Source organism: Apteryx rowi, unplaced genomic scaffold (genome assembly GCF_003343035.1).
Source record: "Apteryx rowi isolate R43461 unplaced genomic scaffold, aptRow1 scaffold_1493, whole genome shotgun sequence".
NCBI lineage: Eukaryota > Metazoa > Chordata > Aves > Apterygiformes > Apterygidae > Apteryx > Apteryx rowi.
The window spans coordinates 1-20,415 of NW_020447745.1; the positions used below are offsets into that span (position 1 = coordinate 1).

The 20,415-nt window shown below is 58.9% G+C and overlaps 2 protein-coding genes across 2 annotated transcripts; one reads left to right on the top strand and one right to left on the bottom strand.

Moving 5' to 3' along the window:
- Window positions 1-3: 3 nt before the first annotated feature.
- Window positions 4-1,940, top strand: MED19 (mediator complex subunit 19; the record flags this gene model as incomplete). Its single annotated transcript, XM_026058660.1, has 4 exons — window positions 4-276; window positions 357-453; window positions 539-633; window positions 852-1,940. Coding segments are annotated over 4 exons (534 nt in total), but the record flags the coding sequence as incomplete, so codon positions are not given.
- A 480-nt stretch (window positions 1,941-2,420) lies between these two features.
- Window positions 2,421-14,675, bottom strand: ZDHHC5 (zinc finger DHHC-type containing 5). Its single transcript, XM_026058661.1, has 11 exons — window positions 12,830-14,675; window positions 7,182-7,303; window positions 6,563-6,720; window positions 6,265-6,437; window positions 6,037-6,139; window positions 5,345-5,436; window positions 5,097-5,229; window positions 4,624-4,747; window positions 4,070-4,182; window positions 3,047-3,945; window positions 2,421-2,942 (listed from the first exon to the last, which is right to left on the bottom strand). The coding sequence occupies exons 1-11, from the start codon at window positions 12,931-12,933 to the stop codon at window positions 2,777-2,779; spliced, it is 2,187 nt and encodes a 728-aa protein (XP_025914446.1). The 5' UTR covers window positions 12,934-14,675; the 3' UTR covers window positions 2,421-2,776.
- Between the last annotated feature and the right edge of the window lie 5,740 nt (window positions 14,676-20,415).

The window sequence follows — 20,415 nt, forward strand, 5'->3', positions numbered from 1 at the left end:
GTCCCCGGCGGCCCCGCAGGCACCACGGAGCTGACGGGCAGCACCAACCTCATCACGCACTACAACCTGGAGCACGCCTACAACAAGTTCTGCGGCAAGAAGGTGAAGGAGAAGCTCAGCAACTTCTTGCCCGACCTGCCGGGCATGATCGACCTGCCCGGCTCGCACGACAACAGCAGCCTGCGCTCCCTCATCGAGAAGCCCCCCATCTGCGGCAGCTCCTTCACCCCCCTCACCGGCACCATGCTCACGGGCTTCCGCCTCCACGCCGGCCCGGTGAGCCCCGGGGCGGCGGGAGGCAGCGGGGAGGGAGGTGCCCGGCGCGGCCTGACGGACCCCTCGCGCTCTCTCGGCAGCTGCCCGAGCAGTGCCGCCTCATGCACATCCAGCCGCCCAAGAAGAAGAACAAGCACAAGCACAAGCAGAGCCGCACGCAGGATCCCGTTCCTCCGGGTAAGGGACGCGCCTCGCTGCCGCGGCCTCCCCCTCGAGAAGCCTGCCGGGCTCCCCGCTCACCCGGCCCTCTTGCTTTCTTCAGAAACCCCCTCGGACTCTGACCACAAGAAGAAAAAGAAGAAAAAAGAGGAGGATCCTGAACGGAAGAGGAAGAAGAAAGAGAAGAAGAAAAAGAAGGTAGGTGGGGAGAGCCGGGCTCTCGCCCGTGACCCTCCTGCGTGCGCCCGTGGGAGCTGCCTGGCCCGGGGAGCAGCAGGGGAGGGAGCCGCCGAGCGGCTCTTCCCCGGGGCGCCCTGGCGCTGCCGGTCAGCAGGAGGGTGGTGGGGGCTGCGCGATGCCAGGGAGGGTGCTGGTGGGCTCACGGGGACGCGTGTGTCTCTGTCCTTCCTTCCCAGAACCGGCACAGCCCGGAGCACCCGGGCGTGGGCAGCTCGCAGGCCAGCAGCAGCAGCAGCCTGCGCTGAGGCGTCCGCTCCGTGGATCTCCCGGCCGACGGCAACAGCCCCGACTCGCCCTGGACGGACTCACCCCTCCTGTGGGGCTCGGTGGGGGCACTCGGGCTGGCCCATCCCCGTCCCCTCCGGCAGAGAGGACATCCCCACATGCCCACATGTGCTTTGTACAGAGAGCCGGGGCCGGGGGACATGGACTCCCCTGGAATTTGGGGGGGGGGAGGGTGCTGCCTGTGACCTTTTATAGCAAAACAGCTCGGTGCATCAGGGCCTCTCTTTTTTTATTCACCTTTCAATTAAAAGTCTCTGCTCCGAGGAGGGGCTGGCGCCTGTGGCTGCTGTTGCCAGTTTTCTCTTCCCCTCGAGAGGCGGGAGGGAAAGGCGAGACCCTGGAAGACAGGAGCCCACGGTGGGGGGATCCCGCTGTCCCTGGACGCTAAACAAAGCACACGCATGCCTGCAGGGGTGGCTCATTAAATATCCTTTTATTCCTCATTTTAAAATGGCTAATAATAATTAAAAAAAAAAACAAAAAAACAAAAAAAACCAATGGCATGGCTCCGCAGAGGCCACGGGAGACATATTGCCGTAGAGAAAGAGTCAAGTAGTGCCTGAAGTTTCACTGGACCTGCACAGGTTGGGTTGCCCTGGAAAGGGGGGGGGGGGTTGAGTGTGACGGGGGGGAGCGCTGGGCTCCTCGGCTGCGTTTTTTTTGGCATGTGACGAGAAAAAAAATATTGCTTTAGGGGGAATCTGCCCCTCCGGCCTTCCTCTTTCCCGAACAGAAATAACCGCATGACAGTGTGAAAACCGTAACGGACCCATCAAAAAGAAAAAAAAAAAAGAAAACGAAAAAAACCCACTGGGGAAACATTTAAAAAAAGAACAGCTAAAGCCATGAGTGCAGAAAGGCCGGCGTGGGGCGAGCGCTTCTGTCCGGCACCCCCTTCCTCCCCCCCCACCCCGGGCCCGGCACAGCCCCGGGCGAGGAGCCCGAGCACCGGAGGCTTTTTAAAAAAAAAAAAAAAAAAAGGAAAGAAAACCAGGGAGGATGGTCCTTGGCTCAAAGCACCGCGGCAGCGCTCTGCCCAGGGAGCTGGGGGCCCCTCACGGCCCCCCCGCCCCTCCGTTCACCCCCTCCTCGGGCGAGGGGACGCGGCACCCGGCACCGAGCTGCAGCTTCTGGGCCGACAGAGGCAGGAGTCGGCCCCGGCCCCCGCGTCCCTTCTTCGACCTAGGGTGCAGGAGGAGAAGGGGCAACGGGCGGTTTCCTCCTCTCCCTGGGCAAGATATATAATTTCTTTTTTTTTTTCTTTTAATATTTATATTTATATATATAGATATTTATATATACACACACCTGGTAACTCGGAAAGAGGAAAAAAAATAGAATCCGTAACAACAATAATAAAAAAAAGTATTCTGGTTTAAAAACAATCCATTCCTACCACGCTAGGCGAGCGATTGATTGCACAAGGCCCACGAGTGGCTGGCCCAGCTGAGACAGCGGGGGGGGGGGGGGGGGGGCGGCCGCCATGAGTCCCCGGCCCCCCCTGCGGCAGCACCCGCTCCGGCTGCAGTCTCTCGGCGGGGCAGAGGACGAGTGGGGCCCCAAGTCCCGGGGAGGGGGGCGTAAAAAGAAAAAGCGCGGGGGGGGGGGGCTCTGGGCCTGTCTCCCCTCCCCCGTCTCCCCCTTTTTTTTCCCCCCGCCGCCCCCAGGTCGAGCGGAGTCTAAAAAGCGTCCGTGCACGTGAGAGCCGGGGGCGCCCGGCTGCGAAACGCCCCCCGCCCCTCCGCCTCCGGCGCCCCGCCGGGGCCTTTTGGTATCAGCCGGGGAGGAGGGCGAGCGGGGCGAGCGGCTCCGGCCCTCATACGGAGATCTCGTACGTGGTGCCCCCGACGCCGGAGACCTTCTTGACTCCACCGCGGGTCGGGCTGCTCAGGGCCACCGGCCCCGGGCTGGGGGCAGCCGGCCCCAGGCTCTTGGGTTGCCCGTTGGATTTGCTGTAGGCCGTTCGCATCTGCACCTCGTCCCTGGGAAAGGAAGGACACGCGGGCGTGAGGAAGAGGAGGGTGCGTGGGGGGGGGGCCTGTCGGGCACATGCCGCCGGCGGGAGAGGGGCGACGGGGCCACTTACTTCGGTGCCAGTAACGGCTGCAAGGCCACCTCCTCCGTCTCGGGGACGCCGGCCTGAGACGCTGCTTTTTGGCTGCTGTAAGACACGGATTTGCCCAGGTGGGGGGCGGCGGCGGCGGGCTGGTCGGGGGAGCCCAGCGAGCGGCCCCGCAGCGCGTGGGGGGGCTCGGGCTTGCCGAAGCGGGGGGGGGCCGGGCGGGTGAGCGGGTTCTTGCCCAAGGGCGAACGCTTCGAATCGTCCGAGGAAGAGCTGGTGCGGGGAGCGTTGCTGGAACCCGGCGTCGACTGGATGCCCGAATCCGCCAAGCCCGGGTCGTCCTCCCTGCCCGGCGAGCCCGGAGTGGGCGGCTGCTGGAGCAGCTTCTCCCGCTCCTGAATGGAGGCCACGATGTGGCGGGAGAGATTGTCATAGCGCATGGGCGAGGGCTCGCGGGGCGGCGCGTGCTTGGGCGAGGCGGCGCTGCCGGCGAAGCGGCCGTGCAGGTCGGTCTCGCGCTGCTGGGCGATGCGAGCCGAGAGGAAGGGCGAGGTGTAACCCACTGGCGGGTCGGGCTCCGGGCCGGCTTGCACCGACTCGAAATCGGGGCTGTCGGAAGGCGTGAGCAGGCTGTCGTAGGAGAGGCTGCCGTTGCGCGTCTGGTTCACCAGGCTCTTGTAGGAGGTGGAGGTGGTGCCCTCGGAGCGGATGGACTGCAGGTGGCCCATCTCGAAGCCCGTGCCCTGCGCCGATTTGAGGCTGGAGGAGCGGGAGCCGCTGGACAGCGGGTCGAAGTGAAAGCTCTTGCCGAAGGTGGGCGAGCGGAAGCTCTCGGGCTCCAGGCTCGGCTCTGAGCGGTAGCTGGGCTTGCGGCTGCTCTCGCAGATAGAGTTGGGCTCCTTCAGGCTGTTCACTCGGCTCAGCTGAGGGCAAGGGAGGCGCCAGCGTCAAACACGGGCGCCCCGCCGAGCTCTCGGCGCCCGCCCAAACGCCCCGGCTCTCCCCTCCGCGGAAAGCCACGAGCAAGGAGCCCGGGCACAGCCTTACCTTGGCGCTGGTGGAGTGAGGCAAGGCAGCCGAGCTGCTGCTGCTGCTGTAGCCGGGCCGGTACTTGTACATGGTGGGAGTCGGAGGGCTGTCCTTGCCTAGCAAGCTGCTGTCTGTGGGCGGCGGGGGGGGGAAAAAAAGAAAGACAGACACTCGCACGCGTGGCCCCCGGCACCGCAGCTGCTCCCCGAGGCTGCGCCGAAGCGCTACGCGGCGCCCTCCCCACCCTGAGAACCGGCTCCGAGCCTGGGGGGTGCACGCACACACCACGGGGGCGGAGGTGGACAAGGAGGGATGGGCTCAAGGAGAGGCGCACCGGGGACGGAGGGACAGAACGGGGCAGGGGGGAAACATGTCCCCGCAGCAACGTGTTTGAGGCGAGCGCTTCTCCGTCCCTGCGCGGTCCGGTTTCTCCTCCCCAATGGAGCGGAGCCTGCTGTGAACATCCCCCAGCCTTCTCCAAGGTGCGCAGGGCCACGTCTACCAGCCCAGAGACGCAGGCACGTCCTGCCTCGTGACGCAGCGGCGCCGATGGCCCTGTGTGCCTTCCTTACCCTCGTTGGTGGCCAGGGTTAAGTGTGTCCTCAGGCCCGCGTAGCGGCTGAGGTCTGGCTTAGGTGGGGGCGGCGGTTCGGCGTCAGCGGACTGGCTCTCCGTCACCTCGAGGCTTCCTTTGGACTGCAGAGACAAAGCGCAGGGGCAGGATCAGAGGGGAGAGGCGCAGGCTTCTCGCCGCCTCCGGGGCCATCCAACGTACCAAGCGCTCGAAGGCGGCACGCGCCGCAGGTGCTGGGAAGCACCAAGCACGGGCGACCTCCAAACGACGCTGCGAGGCGGGGAGGACGGGACGGGGAAGGGTGATGGAGGGTGCAAAGCCCCACGCAGTCGGGACACGGCTTCCATCCCACGGGGGGACACACGGAGCAGGATGACACGGAAAGGGACGGGGAGCACGACAAGGCTCGCTCGGTTCTTTACTCACGGATGCAGGGTCGCGCCCCCCGGGCTCCATCCCCACCTTCCTCACCTTTGTCCTCTTCAGCTCGGTCTGGATACCGTTGTCCATGATCTTGACAGCGATCTGACCATCTGACACCTCAGGCCGCAAGAAGGGAGGTCTCACCAGCACCGTCTGCTCGGCCTTCGGGCGCCCAAGGTACCTAGTGAAGCCAGGGAGAGGGGAGGGAGGAATATCAAGGCCTGGAGCCCGGCACGGGGCTGTCTGCCCGGAGGTTACGGGGCCGAGGTGGCCCCACCGCACCGTGCCAAGCTTACCTGGGGGCCGGGGAGCTGCAGAGCACCCGGCTGACGTTCTTGCAGCAGCCGTTGGTGAAGGGGTTGACGCCACCACGGAACTTGCCCGTCACCTATGGGATGGGGAAGGTCGCGTGTACGTTTAGGGGGGAGGAAGGGACCTCGGGAAGTCTCCGGGCCAAGCTCCCATGCAAAGCAAGGCCGGTCAGACCAGGTTGCTCAGGTTTGTCCAGCTGAGTAACGAATATCTCCAAGGATGGAGAGTCGTCCCCCCCCCCCGCTTTTTGAGCCCTTGTTCCAGTGTTTGGCTACTCTTGTAGGGGAAAAGATTTTCCTAATGTCTACAAGCAACTTCCCTTGTTTACAAATTGTGCCCGTTGCCTCTTGCCACTTCGGAGAAGAGCCTGGCTCCATCTTCTCTACAACCACCTGTCCCACAGAGGATGGCAGCAAGATCCCCCTTTGCCTTCTCCTCTCCAGGTTGCACAAACTTGGCGCTCAGCCTCTCCCCAGCAGCGCTTCAGCCCCCAAACATCTCGGGGGCCTTCGCTGGACTCAATCCAGTCTTTCCGTGTCTTATCTCATACCAGGAAGCCCCAAACCAGACACAGCATCCAGGTGTGCTCCTACAAGCACTGAAGACGGGCTGTGGCAGGAGGAAGGCCCACGCCAAACGTGGGCTAAGCAGCCCCGCGTGACCCCAGCGCACGTACCTGTTCGTTGGTAGTGCGGCCCCTCGCCACGAGCACCACGTGGAAACCCGTAAGGCCAGCGACGGGAATGAAGAACAAGCCGGCCACGCACATCACAGCCATACTGCCAGCAGGCAGCTAAGGAAGGGCCGCAGCTCTGCTCCGTGCACCATCCCCAGTCCCGCCGATCTCCTCCCCGCTTCGCGCCCCCTCCCGCAGCCCCGCTGAGCGGAGGGCACAAGAGGATACGTGACTGCCATGCGGACTCCGGAGAGCTCCTCCACCTGGTAGAGGACGTAGAGCAGGCCGAAGCCAAACACGCCCATGATGTGCGTGGTGAGCGACAGCAGGAAGAGGAAGAAGTAACGGTAGTTGCGTCGCCCGATGCAGTTGTTCACCCAGGGGCAGTGATGATCAAACTCCTGTCGGTGGGGAGAAGACACCGTGAGGGGCTTGGCCGCAAGTGCTTCTTCCCCGCATGGCACAGCACCAGGACCCGCTGTCAGCTCGGGGGCGAGCAGAGACCCGGCCCTTGGCGGTTCCTCACCTCCACGCAGTTGTCGCAGACGCTGCAGTGGGAGCAGCGCGGCGGCCGGTAGAAGCGGCAGGTCGCGCACCATTTCATGCGCACCTGGATGCCCTTGATCTCCACCGTCTTGTAAAGCGGTGCTCGGAAGTCATCCTCCTTGTCCTCGTCTTCCTCGGCTGCCGGGGGGAAACCACCAGCAACACGTCAGGGTGCAGGGGAAGGCGACACCGAACGCCAGCCAGCCCCTTGCCCTCCTGAGCTGGAGAACCTTGGCAATGCTTTCCTCTGCCACCATCCCGGGCGCACGCCAGGCCTGGGGACCAACCAGGGACCACTGACCCCAGGCAGATGAGGAGGGGATTCTCCCAGACCCTGCCCCACAACCACAACGCCCGCCTGAGCCCTAGGTAGCCGGTAGGGGACACCGGGGTTTAGGCTCCTTTTGCCACCTGATCCAGAAGACTGGATGTTGATCCCAACCAACCTTCCCAGTAGCGTGTGTCACGGTCCGACCCTACCGGGGCAAGGCAAGGCGGGTTTTCCCCGCTAGGGTCCATGCTCTTCATGCGAAGGAAGGGAGGGAGAGCAGAAGGAGCTAGCTCTACCCTAGACACCTGGCGAGCTGAGCGAGACTCACCTCGGGGGAATATGCCCGGGTCCATGAAGGTGGCCATACTGAAGTTGGCCAGCACGAAGAGGAAGACGACAGCATTGTAGATGGGAATGACTGGGGAGACGTACAGGCTGAGCCCCGGGCACCTGCCGACACAAACGCAGAGCTGGTGAGGCACCCAAACCTTGCTCCGCTCGCAGCTCTTCCATGTAGCCCTCGCGTCGCCTCCCGGCTTGCCCCGCTCTGGCGGAGCCGGAGCTCAGATGGTGCCCTCGGAGCGAGCGAGGGCCGAGGGGGCGTTAAGCACCCCGCTCCGAGCCCCGCGCGCTCTCCCAGCGCCCGGCACAGCGGCAGCTGCACGGAGATGAAAGGCCACCTCCACCTCCTCCTCCGAGCTGCTCACGCGCGCAGAGCGTGCCGGGTCCCGGCCTCTTCCGGCTCCTCCAGGCCCTGGCTGTCTTTACGTGCGTGGCAGCCCTGGGATGCTCTCGGCACCCCGCTCCTGGCCCCACCAAGCTGCCCATAATGCCACACCAGGAGGGGAAGGCGTGACGGGGAAGGCTGCCGGCTTCGGAGGGGCAGGAGCATTCGGCCCAGAGTCCTCCGCAGGCTCCGGGTTCCTCCGTTAACCCCTCCATCGCCTCCCTCTCATCGCCCCCCCCTTTATCATCCGTCTTTTCTGCCTCCCACCACCCCTTCACCGGGGGAGCTCCTCAGTTAGAGGAGCGCAGAAGGACGCTCCCTGCTTCCACCCACGGCATGGGAAGGGGGCACCAGCCCCGCGCGGCGCAGCCGGAGCAAGCGAGCGGGAGCCCGGCGCGGGGAAGCGCCCCCCTCGCCTCCTGCCCCGGCACCAGCGGGCTTCCCCCTCCGAGGCGCCAGCGTAAGACCCTAATCTGCTTTGCCGCCGGGAGTTTAATCCCGCAGATCTAGGGCAGCATCTGTCCCTCTCTTCCCCCCCCCCATCGCCAGAGCTGCCCATGATAAACGCGGATGGACTCCGAGAGCGGGGGCAGAGCGCGGGGCTCGGCGAAGAGGGCGACATACGGTGCCAGAGCCGTAATCCCCCCGCAGCACCCGGGCAGGTAGCGGTCCCATCCCCTCCGCCCCCGCCGTGACTCAGCGAGGAAGAGAGAGGCCGGCTTCGGCCTCCCCCCCCGCCCCCCGCCACTTCCGAGCACGGCCGCAAGGGAAGCGCTGGGATAAACCCCGTTGGCCCCAGACGTGCCAGCTCTGCCTCCCGGGACAGCTGGCCMCACCGTCTCTTTTGGGAGCCGGCCAGGGAGGTTGCCCGCAAAGGAGACCTCTCCGTCGCGCCAAGTGGCGGCCAAAAGCTTTAAAATCCTCGGAGGGAGGCAGCGCAGACGTGCCGAAGCAAGACCGAAGGCTCGGCCAGAAGGGCAGGAAGACGTTAGCCGTGTCGAGCCTGGCACGACCGGCATCACCGGGAGGTGCCACAGGACTGGTTTAGGTAACCGGAAGCCGTGCCAGGAGCAAGGAGAGGGCTGGGCGCAGGGAGCCTTGCTCCAGAAAAGCCAACGAGCCCCCCGGGTGGGCTTCACGCCTACCCCAGCCTCCTCTTCCTCTCCCACGGGGCCCAGCTCTGCCGGAGGAGAGGGCTCAGGGCTGCCCCCAGCCAACAGCAAGGCGCTGGCAAGACGACGTTCAAGCGATCTGTCTAGTTGCAAAAAAATAAGAGGAAGAAAAGTCTCCCAGAGCCCAATTCTTCCCTCGAAAGGGATGGAGCGGAGCCAGGCAGACCCAGGCAAGCCTTCGTCACTGCACTCCGGTCACCTCACTGCACAGGGGAAATGCCAAAAGCAAGGCTGAGCCAAACACGCGGCCCAGATCCTCGAAAGACAGACCCTGGCGAGGCAGGAGAGCAGGACGGAGCTGCCTCAGCAAAGGTCAAGGCAGATAGAGAAGGAAGGACTTGGTCTTCCACGGGAGACCACCACCTTCCCATCATCTCCCTCGCTGTCGGGACACTGAGCCTTTCCCACCAGGAGAAGTGCGGCTCCCAGCCTGGGGAGAACAGTGGCCACCCAGCTCCCAAGAGAGACCAACAATAGGGACCGGTCAAAAGGAGAAGACCTGTGCGAGGACATCGAGGCAGCACAACCTCCCCGCTTGAGAACAGCCCTGCGTTGAGCTGCAAAGGGCTCGCTCCTCGCTGCCACCTCCGAACGGAGTCGAGTCTCCGCTTTGACTGGACGCGAGCCTTGAGGCAGGGCTAGGATCACACGGGGAGCAAACCTGCCGGACAGACTCCGCGGTTTGATGGGAGACTGAGCTTCGGCCGTCGGAAAGGGGAGCTGATCGGAGAAGCCGGCGTAGCGCCTTGGGGCCAGCTTCCGTCCCCGTCCTTATCGGGTCTCGCTAGACGCTCGCGACCGGGCAGGCAAGCTGCCAGAGGCCGTTCCGCGCAGAGCGACCTTTATACCCCGAACAACCGGCCGGGGATGCAACACACGCCTGCCTTTCGCTCACCCGGACGGACGCAGCGCGGGGCCGCGTGTCCTGCCTCAACACCGAGGACCAGCCAGGGAGCGTGGCCTCCTCCTCCTCCTCCACAAGCTAGGTGAGAAGGAGGGAGGCTGCAAGTGCCGGAGCACCCGTCAAGCGCGCTCTCCCAATTTGGCTGCGAAGCACGCCCATCTCTGGAAGAGCTGTCGAGACTTGTCCCTGGCAGCGCCGAAGAGAGATCATGGAAACTCAGCAGTCCCAGCCCGCCAGGCAAACTGAGTCACGTCTTATGCCGAGGCAGAGGGGTTTCGCCACCAGTCGTACCGGGAGAAGGTCACTGCTCTCCAGCCCGGGTTACCGAACGTGTTTCCCCCCTGCTCAACGGCAGGCCGGAGACAGCGCAGGCTCAGGGCCACCTCCAGCTCCCTCTTGCCCCTGCCCCCTCCTGGAAGCAAGCTGGCCCCAAGGACACCTTCCCCACCCTGCCCGCCCCGCTGGACTCCGACCTGCCACGGCGGGTGCCGAGGAGCAGGTGCCGCGCCAGGGACACGCTCTCGCCTTCCTGACCCTCGGCAGAAGGGGCGGACTCGCGGCCTTCCCAGCTCTCTCGACGGCCTGGCTGCAGACAACTCCTGCTCGCCGTGACAGCGAGTTCGGGTCCGACGGGGGCCAAGCGCTCCACAGCGCGCCAGAGCCACCACCAACGCCGGGGACCGGCAAATCCGACCCTGGTGTCCCTCTCCTCCTGCCTTTTTCTCTCTCTTCCATCAGCTCCGGAAGAGGTGGAAGCTCCTTTCCTGAACAGAGCCCTTGAGGGAGAAGTACCTCTCCCTGGGCCTTCCTAGCTGGGAGGGCAGCTAGAAGTCCATCCACGGGCCACCTACCACCTTCCCAAATAAAGCGCAGCACCAGGAGCTCCCAAAATCTCAGGGTACCCTGGAAGATGCCTCATTTTGCCAGCAGAAGGCAAGATCTACGCAGCAAACGGGGAACCCCCACTTCCTACCTAGCCAGTGCGTTTATACCGCTCTGGACCCAAAACAGGATTTCCAGGCTTTCAAGCCACTAACAAATTAGAGGTTCATCCTTCCTTCCAGAGAGCGAACGGGGAACATCGCCCTTTCCGGCCTTCTCACTCAACCCAACGCTTGGCTCAGTAAAACCAACCTTAGCTCATTTCAACCGCCACGTGTTTTGCAGCATCTCCTAATTAAGTTAATCAATTAAAAGGCCTTCTTGGCCCCGGGGTGTAAATCCTAGGCCAGTCTGGGTGGACCTGGGCTTGCTTTCACATGAGCCTACGGGCCACGGAGAGCAGGGAGAGGCGTCGAGCTCACAGCCCCTTCACTGCACCGCCACCTCTGGAAAACGCAAGACGGGGGAAGAGGGGCACAACAATTCACGGGAGATGAGTTTGCCGGGTCTCAAGAAAGACGCAAAACTCATCTGTAGCTTTATATGTTCCTTCCATTCCCATTCCGGTAGCTACACAACAAAAAAAAGGCCCCAAGAGAACTTTAAAGCCAGGCAGCAATGCAAATTCCCTTCTCCCCTCCCCAAGTAACCCATGTGAAAACGCACTGCGTTTTGCCGCTCTGCTCGAGATCGAATTCAACGTTTCAAAGTAGGTTAAACAACATCCACTGACCTACAATTAAAGCGGCTCTACCCAGGTGTTCCCGTTCCCAACAAACCTGCTCAACAGCACGCGCCTTTGATCCCATCAGCGCTTCGCACCGCACTGCCTCGCCGATAAGCGGCTCCCATCGGCTCCTGGCCGACGCGACGGCGCGCAATCGGGTACCGCCGGCTCGGCGACAGCAGCGGCAAACAGCGGCTCAGCTCCCGCTCTTCCCATCACGACAGGAAGGCGAGGCGTGCCGGCTACGCCGGGCCACGGGGGCGTCACGCCGGCGTTTGACCGCCCAAAGCGGCAAAACCTCCCGCCCTGCAAGTCCTCCAAGGGGACAGCAATGCCCGCCTGATAACCGCTCTGCAGCTTGGCACCAGGACGCGCGCGGGCTCCTGAATGACACCACCAGCTGCCTCCCGTCCCCGGCAGGAGGAAATCAAAGCAGCTCCGGCCCTTTAGTCATCAAATTACCTTTTTATTGCCCAGTTGGTGACATTCAGCAGGGCTGTGCCACTCAAGGGCGCGGTCCGGCGGTCCCGCCACGACCGCGGAGCGCGCCCAGCTCGCGCAAGCCGCCTCTTCTCCCAGCGCCTTTCGAGGCCCTTCTTCCCCCGCCTGCCACCGGACCACAAGTGGCTCAGCTCTGTCCTCGATGACTATTTGCCACATCGGAAGGGAAAAGAAGTCGAAGTGGCAACAGCCCAACCGCTCTCCTAGCCCAGGGAGATCCCTACAGCCCGGCCCGGCCCTTTCCAGCGACCAACACCATTTTACACCCTGGCTTTTCCCTGCTGGCCAGCTGCTTTGAGGTGACCTCGAGTGTCCGCCTCGCGCCCTGGTGACTCACAGGCAGGACAGTTCCTTCAGGTTCTCCCTCTCGCGTTTCATAAGGATGAGGCTGAGATCGACAGTGGTGACAGATCCACGCGGGGGCAGAGTGCTTCTCCCTGAACTTCCCTCTGTGGCTCCCGAATCCACGCGGGAACTCTAGAAGTAACGCGTAGCCCGCCCCAGTCCGCCCAGCCACTTGGGTTGCCCCAAAGGAGAACACCCCACGTGTGATCTGTCACATACCGACGGTCACAAACTGATAGATCCCAAACTAATTCCCAGCCTGGATGATTTGTGACAGAATTGCCAGTAAGACAAGGAAGTTACGCAAATATTCAAAGACAGCAGCGAACAGGCTGCCAAGAACCGGAGTCGAGCGATGGCAAGGTGCCTTGCTGGGCTTCACCGTGTCCCATTTCCTCTGGCTCACCTCACGGGAAAGCCAAATGAAACAGGCCAAGCTCAGCTGAGCTTGAATTGCTGCGACGCGCTGCAGGGCTATTCTGACGCTTTAAAGCCCCAAGTCCACCCTCCTGCGTCCAAAACGCAACATCCCTCCCCTCCATTACGGCAGCCCCGAGACGACGTTAGAGCTCCTCTGTCAAATAACCACCACGCGGTCTCTGCCTTGCCCCCAGCCTTGACTGCATGAACCTTCTCCACAAGCCACCACACCGAGGAGGTTAGGTCCCCACTTCTCACTTCGCCCTCCCCATTCTTTGGTTGAGCAGCCCAGACTCACGTGAAGGCAAAGAAGAGGGTGGTGGCTCCCACTAGGAAGATGGCAGCAGCTGAGACCGGGACGTATTTGCTGGGTTTGAACCTCTTTCCAGATGCTGCTGGCATGTTGGAGCTCTGGTGGGGGATCCGCCCTGCAGCATAGCCCAGGCCCAGCTGGAGTCAGAACAAACACGAAAAGGGGAGGGGAGAGGGAAGGGGGTGAACCGCTGCCCAACTTCCTAAATTACTCTCCGAGTGAGTTCTGAACGGAGCAGACAGTCCGCAGAAGTCCACCACAGTCTCTGGAGTGAGAAGCCCAAGAGCACAGCCAGAAGAATCCACGCTACTCTTTGCCCCGCAAGCGCTCGAGGGCGTAGGGAAGGAGATTTAAAAACATTAAAAACTCAGAACGGAGAACTGGATTTGGATTTAAAACAACTGTTGGGGTAGGAATGCTGAGAGCTCTGAAGAGCTTCCCTCAGTCAGGCAACAGCCTGCAAGAAGCAGGTCCTCACGAAGCTTACGGTGGCAACCAGACTTCAAAGAGAAGGCAAGCGTTTCGAGGCTAGGGCAACAAGGAGGTGACAAGCGAAACTCGCAGCACTGTGAGATGAGGAGCTGGGTGCACCTTCCCATCCAGCAAGCACCTTGGGAACGAGCAAGATATCAGTAGCCTTCTTGCAAAAAGCCACCCCAGAAGTCTCGAGGAAGCCACTTCTCCTTTTTAATCTGCCCTTTGATATCCAGCAGCCCCCTCCGGTTGCTGCACAGGAGGAGGAGGGGGTTGTCTTGTAAGCAATCTGCCCGGCTTCCTTGCAAAGCTCTGCTGCCTCCTCCTCCTCCTCCCCCTCGCTGAAGGCAGTCGCAGAAACACTCTCCCTGATTTCACCAGGAGCTGAGACTGGCTGGCTGGCGGTGGCTGTTTAATTTTATTTATTTCTCTCTTGACTGTTAAAGCCGAGTAACAGCTGGTGCAAGGTTGAGCTGTAAATCCTTTCTTTGCAAGGGGGGCTGCAGGGGAAGGTCCAGTGGATCGTGTGTTTTCGTCCTCTCCCTACTTGTTCCTTTCTCCTGACCCTCCAGGCCTTTCAGTGGGTTGAGTTTTCGCTTGGTTGTTGGGAATCAACATGAATTTCATCAAATCTTGTCTGCAGCAACCATTTCTAAGAAGCACAAGGCAGGTTAAGCAAGGGATCCGGAGGAGAGTTTTCAGGGAGCACTTTTACAACCCCAGAAGACAACCGATGGTGAAAACTAGGCCCGTCTCGTCCATGGCCTGAGGGGTGTGGAGGGAGATCTCAGTCTGTTCCAGGGTGCTCCATTTTTTCCTCCCCTCCCCAGAATAAAATGGTTCCTCATTAATCCATCGGTTTTAAAAACATCTACATAAAATCATTAGAACCTGGCATCTGGAACGCTGCACCTCACCTAGAAGAAAAAAAAACACAAAAATAATTCAAATTAACAAGGCAAGAGAAGAGAAACAGCCATGTTACTTACTAGAACAACACAGAGCTCCCCAGGACGCTGAGCATGCATTTATTTAAAGAGGGGAAACACAGCCCAGCAGATTTCAAACCACGGCCACAAGTCGAACGATGCCCGACTTCCAAGCCCAGCTCTGACACAGGTCGACGCCGCGGCCCCGGGCATCTCACCTACCATCAGCGTCCCTTTTCGCATCGGCAAAACCGGGGTAATGACCGCCCCGTGGAGGCTGTCCTTAGCCACGGGATCCTCCGCTGCAGCCTGCCATGTCACCTCCCCTCCCCGAGGCCCTTTCTGCTCGCGCACCGCGGAAGGTGCTGAGCGCTCTTGGCAAGCGCTATCCCCCTCTGCTCAACGCGGGGAGAACCGAGACAAAAAACCCGCCCAAGAGCGCGGAAGAAACCTATGCCGAGCCCGGAGTAAGACGAGGGACGCCGAGGCTTCTCATCCAACGCTCTCGTGCCTTTCTGAAGTTATAACTCAAGTGCCGATGCCACGAAATGCCTGGTCCCTTGAGGCGAAGGGGCTAGTCGGAGGTTTAGAGACTTAATGCAAGGGTGGAGGCTGAAGGAGGAAAAGACAGACGGGAATCTCATCCCCTTCCCCCTCGAGGGTATGAGGGAAGCGAGGTCCGTGGAGAACATCAGCCTCTTGACTGGAGAAGGCACGTGTAGCTCCGGACAAAGGAGAGCTCAGGTGGCACTGAACAGCCCCGGTTTATGACGCCTTTGAGAACATGTCACCCTTGATTGATCACCAGGGTGTAGGAGGGCAGGTCGGATTATTTCCACGTAGAAAACAGGGGGGGGGAAAAACAAACCTTTCTGAAAATGCAGGCAGGAGGCAACGACCTGCCCCAAACTCCAAGCGCCCGCGAACCCACCACAGCTCAGGACCAAGCCGGACACCGATTATATTTCACCGATTACTGTCGTTAGAGCAACTTCGCCTCCGTCCAGCTTCACGTGTCATGCGTCCTCCACTTCGCTGCCTCCTGGTTTTACCACGAAGCCTCTGTTACATTATAGATCCAAACACCGAGCCCACAACAGCTTGTTCGCTTTTGTGCTCCAGTTCTGCCCTCTTTTGCTCCCCCCAGCTTTTCCTTAGGGGTGGACAGGGAAATTTCAGTGCTGACTAAAACATTCGTGCAGGCTGGGAGAACTGCAGCGCGGAATTAAAGGCGCATTTAATGACTAGAATATATTACAATTAAATCAGTTCAGTCACAAAACAAGGCGTCAGTCACTCGGGCTGACTAATCGCGAAACCTCTCCCACTGCGGAGGAGCTCTGCCTTTGCAGAAACTAAGCTGCGCTTTTAAAACTAAGTTTTGGGCCCTTGCGACCGAAAGGCAACCTGGCATAAGGCAACAGCGCTGTACTGATATGCCTGAATTTGCAGGCGGTTTCGCCTGGTGGCAGCCCTCGACTGTGGCAAGTTTAAGGGTAAAACCAGGAAAACCACAGCTCCCCGGAAAGCAGCTGCCCTGCAGCTTCTCTCTAGTGTCTCCCAAATAAAACTCTGGGCTGCAACGACCCACGACGCGAACGACAGGACCTCAACGTTGGGGGAAAGAGCCCGACGTGTCCCAAAGATAACCACTCATGTGCTATCGGAAAGTAATTTTAATCGGAAGTAACTGCTGCGCTATTACAGACGGAGCGTAATTCTAGCAGTAGGTTACGCTGAAGTTTAAAGATGACATCACTGCTAATTACTTTAGCAGAAGCAAGCTGCTAACGCGCTCATCTGCTGCAGCAGAACATCCCAGCCCTTTGAAAAGCTCCTCCATAAAAACAAAGCCACACCTCGAATTCAAACATACTAGCAAACGCCAGAAGTTTTTCCTTTAATATTCCCCCACCGGAGATCTTTCCCGTTTCCAAAGCTTTCCCTACACAGCGTCGTTAGTATTCTCCTTGATCAAGGCAGATGCTTGCCCGAAACGCTTCGCCCTCCAAGCCAGGCCTTCCCCAGATCCTGTCTCAGGGTGACCCAGGTCCTGCCTGCACTGTTCCCAAGTCCCCACTTAACCATAGGTGCACAAGATGAAGTTAAGTGCTCCAACTCTTCACACTGGGTGATCCGGCGTGCTCCGGCATTTGCAAAGGTCCACATGCAAGCTCAGCTCAGCGCAGAAAACCACAGCCAGGCAACGCAGAAGAGGGGCACAAACTCCTCATCAAAAAAAAGGGAGCAAGATGAAAAGATAACTGCTCGTGGGATGGTCTTCCTGAAGAAGCAGCAAGTGCGAGGGGAAAAAAGTCCAAAAAAGAGAAAAGAACAACAACAAAAACAACACCAGTAGCAACACCTCAGTGAGAGGTATCTTCTGCCTTCTTTTTAGGCGGCGAGAAGAGAGTATAAACCACCTGGCTCACTTAGATCCGACTATCCTTGTCGTTTAACCTGGCGTCAAGGAGAAACGCGAGCTCCAAACAAATTCTACCGATTTGGGCCTCGTTCGCATTGATTCTCCCAAATACATGATTTCTCACCTAGCCTCCTCTCTCCATAGGACTGCGACCTGCCTACCTCTGGTCCCTCCTCCGTTCCCTCTCCCTTCTTTCCAGATCCTCTCTCTTACTTCATCCCCATCCATGAAGGCCCACTCAGACTTCCCGGCTCTAAAAACTCCCGGCCTCAACTCACTTATCCGAGGAGTACAAACGCTCTGCTCCCGTCTCCGAGTCTCTTCCCTCTGCCACTTCCAGCCTAACAACTCCTCCTTTCCACGCTTCTCCGGGCCTGCCCTCAACTCAGCCCTACTCCCTTCCCCTCCCAATCAAGCTCGCCTGGGTTTGTGCGTCACTGCTCACTCCCTTCTCCTTCGGCATTTCTGGCTGCTCTTCCCATCTTGGCACCCCTTTTTCAGGGTATTTTCCTTGCTCCTCTCCGTTCAGCACCTTCAGAGCACGAGTCCGGGCTTCTCTCAGCCCCGTGGATTCAGGCAGCACAAACAGAAAGTTCCCAAGCCGACCACTCCCTTGTTCCCGCTCTCCGGTCCCACAGCGAGCCTCAGCACCTGACAGTGTCTCATCTGCTCTCTGATCTTTTTCCGATACTTCAGTTTTCCAGAGGCAACCCTTTTTTCCAGGCTCACCACCGCGCCGTTTGCGCTAATCCCCCTCTGCGTCCACGTCTTCTTTTCCAGTCTCATGGGCTCCCCTCTACCAATATGAGAGGGCTGCATCTATCTTCTCGCATGTCCGTTGCTGGGCACTTTATCGCTTTCACATCTCCTCCCTCAGGACATTTCCAGTGCAATTGCTGTCACCTTCCATTTCTCTTTCAGTCTGAATCGCCTGTTCTTCAGTTAAGGGCCTGTATAGTCTCTAATTTCCTCTTCTTCCAGCACCTGCTTCTTGAAGCTCTTCTTTCTGAAGCAGCGGACAGGACAAGAAACCTGCCTCACCATACTCTTCCCGTCTTCGTCGGGTTAGGGGAAACACGTTTAACCATCTCACAACATTCCCTTGCTATTTCTATTACTGTCAATAACCACCGCAGTTCCTCAAAGTCCTCCTACCCCGGAAGACAGGAACACGCACGTCAACATCACAAGCTTCCCTTAAACACGCCGCCTTTCGTTACCGCCTGAGGAAAGGAGCGTAATGCCACGGAGAAGAGAGAGTTCAACCTCAGTGACTAGTTCCCAAACGTGCGTCGCTTCACCGGCCGTAACCGTCATCTGCAGCTACCTACCTACTCCAAACTCGTCCAGCTGAGTTTCCATAGCACGGGTCAAACAGACAAACAATTCCTTCCACGTGACGCAATTCCCAGACAGGGCAGCTCCAGGATCGCGTGAAGACAACACATGCTTTACCTGTTCCCACTGTGTTTTAACTACACCTAGGAGTTACTCAGAGGAGCCAACTCCAGAGCTAGTTGCTCTCTATCGTCCCGAGCCTTGGTACCCTCAATCTCCCACAGTTAAAACCAAGTGAGGCAGCCAGCCCAAGATCGCAGACTCCCCCTTTTTGCCACAGAATCCTCAATTGATACCGACAACAAAGCCAAAGAGAGCTGCACAATCAGCTCTCATCTCCTGTCGGGATTTAAGAGCTGTCAGAGTTAGGAGAGAGCAAGAGCCTTCTTAAACCTGCCAGCTAGGAACCGGCAACGCAGCCGAACCAGACCAAACGTCTCCCTCCGCAGACCACCAACAGGAGTACACCGCTTATCTCCGTGACCTTCCCTGTCTTCCAGCAAGGAGAGGCACTGATGAGATCTGAAATACGTTCCAGCCAGGGCCCCTCTGCCATAGAAGGTAATTTCAATCACAGAACCTGGAGAGCGAGAAGAAGTCAAAGAAAAGCATCTTTTCAACGCGGACAACAGAACTGGATTTCGACTACCGAGATGCATGCCACGTATTAAAATAAAAAGCAAAGCCATTCTTGCATCGATAAGAGTTTAACTTCAAACAGCTGGAAGCTACACGGAAAGGTAAACATTAAGATTCCCATAGCAACGGGAAGCAGCCCGGCCTCCCCATATACAACGATTTTCTTATCATCTGTATCATGGAAATACCGGACTAGACAATTCGGGCCCTCTTGCGCTCAGCACTGTACGCAAATATGAGCCCCTGCATCGAAGAGGCTACCTGGCAATATTTTCCTGCGTTTAATTCATACGGAGAACACGCAGCCAGGCTGCGTGTTTTCTTCGTGGGGGAATTGGGAATCCCGTCCAGAACTAGGCTTCCATGGCCTTCCTCGTGTTTTCAGGCAAATAGCCCGAATTTGTGTGCATTTTTGTGCGTTTAGATGTACCATTTTCTTCTAGAGAGGAAGAAGAGGGACAAACAAATATTTTCTTCCAGAGAACATCTAACAAGGCCAGTGTCCACTCAGTACTTACCCACCTGGCTTATACCACTCCCATTCTTTTCCCTCTGCCCATCTTAAAGTGATTTACGCAGGATTAGCCCCATTTTACAGACAAAGCAGGGAAGTCCGACGCCTCCTTCAAAGCATCCATGTCTCATTCAAAGCATCACAGTGAGCAAGGACTAAAATCCAGCTCTCTCACCGTTGTGCTATCAGAAACAACTGCCAGCGACTGAAACAATGGGCCTAGCAATAGAGGTGCGAACTTCCCAAAATAGGCCTTGCCTAAAATAGGCGGTAAAGGTCTCCTTTTAGACCCAGGCAGCTCCGTTTAATTACCACCCTCTAGCCTCTAGTCATGGCTACCTTGTACCTCAGAAACCAGCAGGAATTCAAGCCCCCCCTGCTAAAGAACAGAGGGTGATAATTAGATTAAACTCGCTAAGTTGATCCCAGATCAACTCTCCTCGTTTTCATCCAGACAAGGCTCTAGTCATATTTGATACCCCAGGAAAAACTCCAGGAACATCAAGCGTGTTTCCCTAAATGCCCCATTTTGGATACACGATGGAGTGAAAGCTAGAACTCCTAGAGGAAACCACTCCAGCGGAGTCACCAGTAAGGCAACGCTACAAATGCAAAGGTCATCCCTCTTTCCTGCATCAGCAAGGGAGGGTGGAGCTTTGGGGGGTTTAATCTCATCTAAGGCAGATGCAACCGAACGTACAGCGGCAATAACTTGCGATTTACCCCCCTCACGCCTATAATTGGAAACTTCTGAGTAACAGTCAGGTTGAACACCTGTCAACGCAAGCTATCACACCCCCAAAACCCACAGAGCATAACGGGGAAACGTGTTTTGAGGAGTAACTCGGATTTAGACGAAGCAGCAACATTCGGAACAGGACGCAGACAGAGCCTGAGGTTTTAACTTCTGGTCGCCGGCAGCCCGTGCGAATCAAAACACAGCAGTTCAGACACCAGGCTTTCAAAAACTAAAGTCAGAGAGATTTTATCCAAGGTACTAGGGCTACCAGCAGTGAGGACGGTCCCAGCTGCAGGAGAGCAAACGTGTCCTGGCACAGGAAACTTTCACACGGACACAACTGTTCCACCCGCTGAGCCAGGAAGGAGTCATTCGCAGAGCAACACTGCCCACTTCAAGGGCTGTAATTACCACGGGGCAGGGAAAACTGAAAAGCAAAAGCGCCCGATGCCGACGCAAAGGGAAAACGGGTGACAACCTCTGCCTGTCGCGGGGCGAGCTCCTGGCACGGGC

What these genes read in the sequence shown, in the direction of transcription:
- ZDHHC5 (XM_026058661.1), bottom strand. Translation starts at nt 12,933, where the DNA reads ATGCCAGCAGCATCTGGAAAGAGGTTCAAACCCAGCAAATACGTCCCG. An exon ending in CCGAGCTGAAGAGGACAAAG is followed by an intron (nt 4,748 to 5,096) that starts GTGAGGAAGGTG and finishes TTGTCTCTGCAG; the next exon opens with TCCAAAGGAAGCCTCGAGGT. An exon ending in CAGCCGTTACTGGCACCGAA is followed by an intron (nt 2,943 to 3,046) that starts GTAAGTGGCCCC and finishes TTCCTTTCCCAG; the next exon opens with GGACGAGGTGCAGATGCGAA.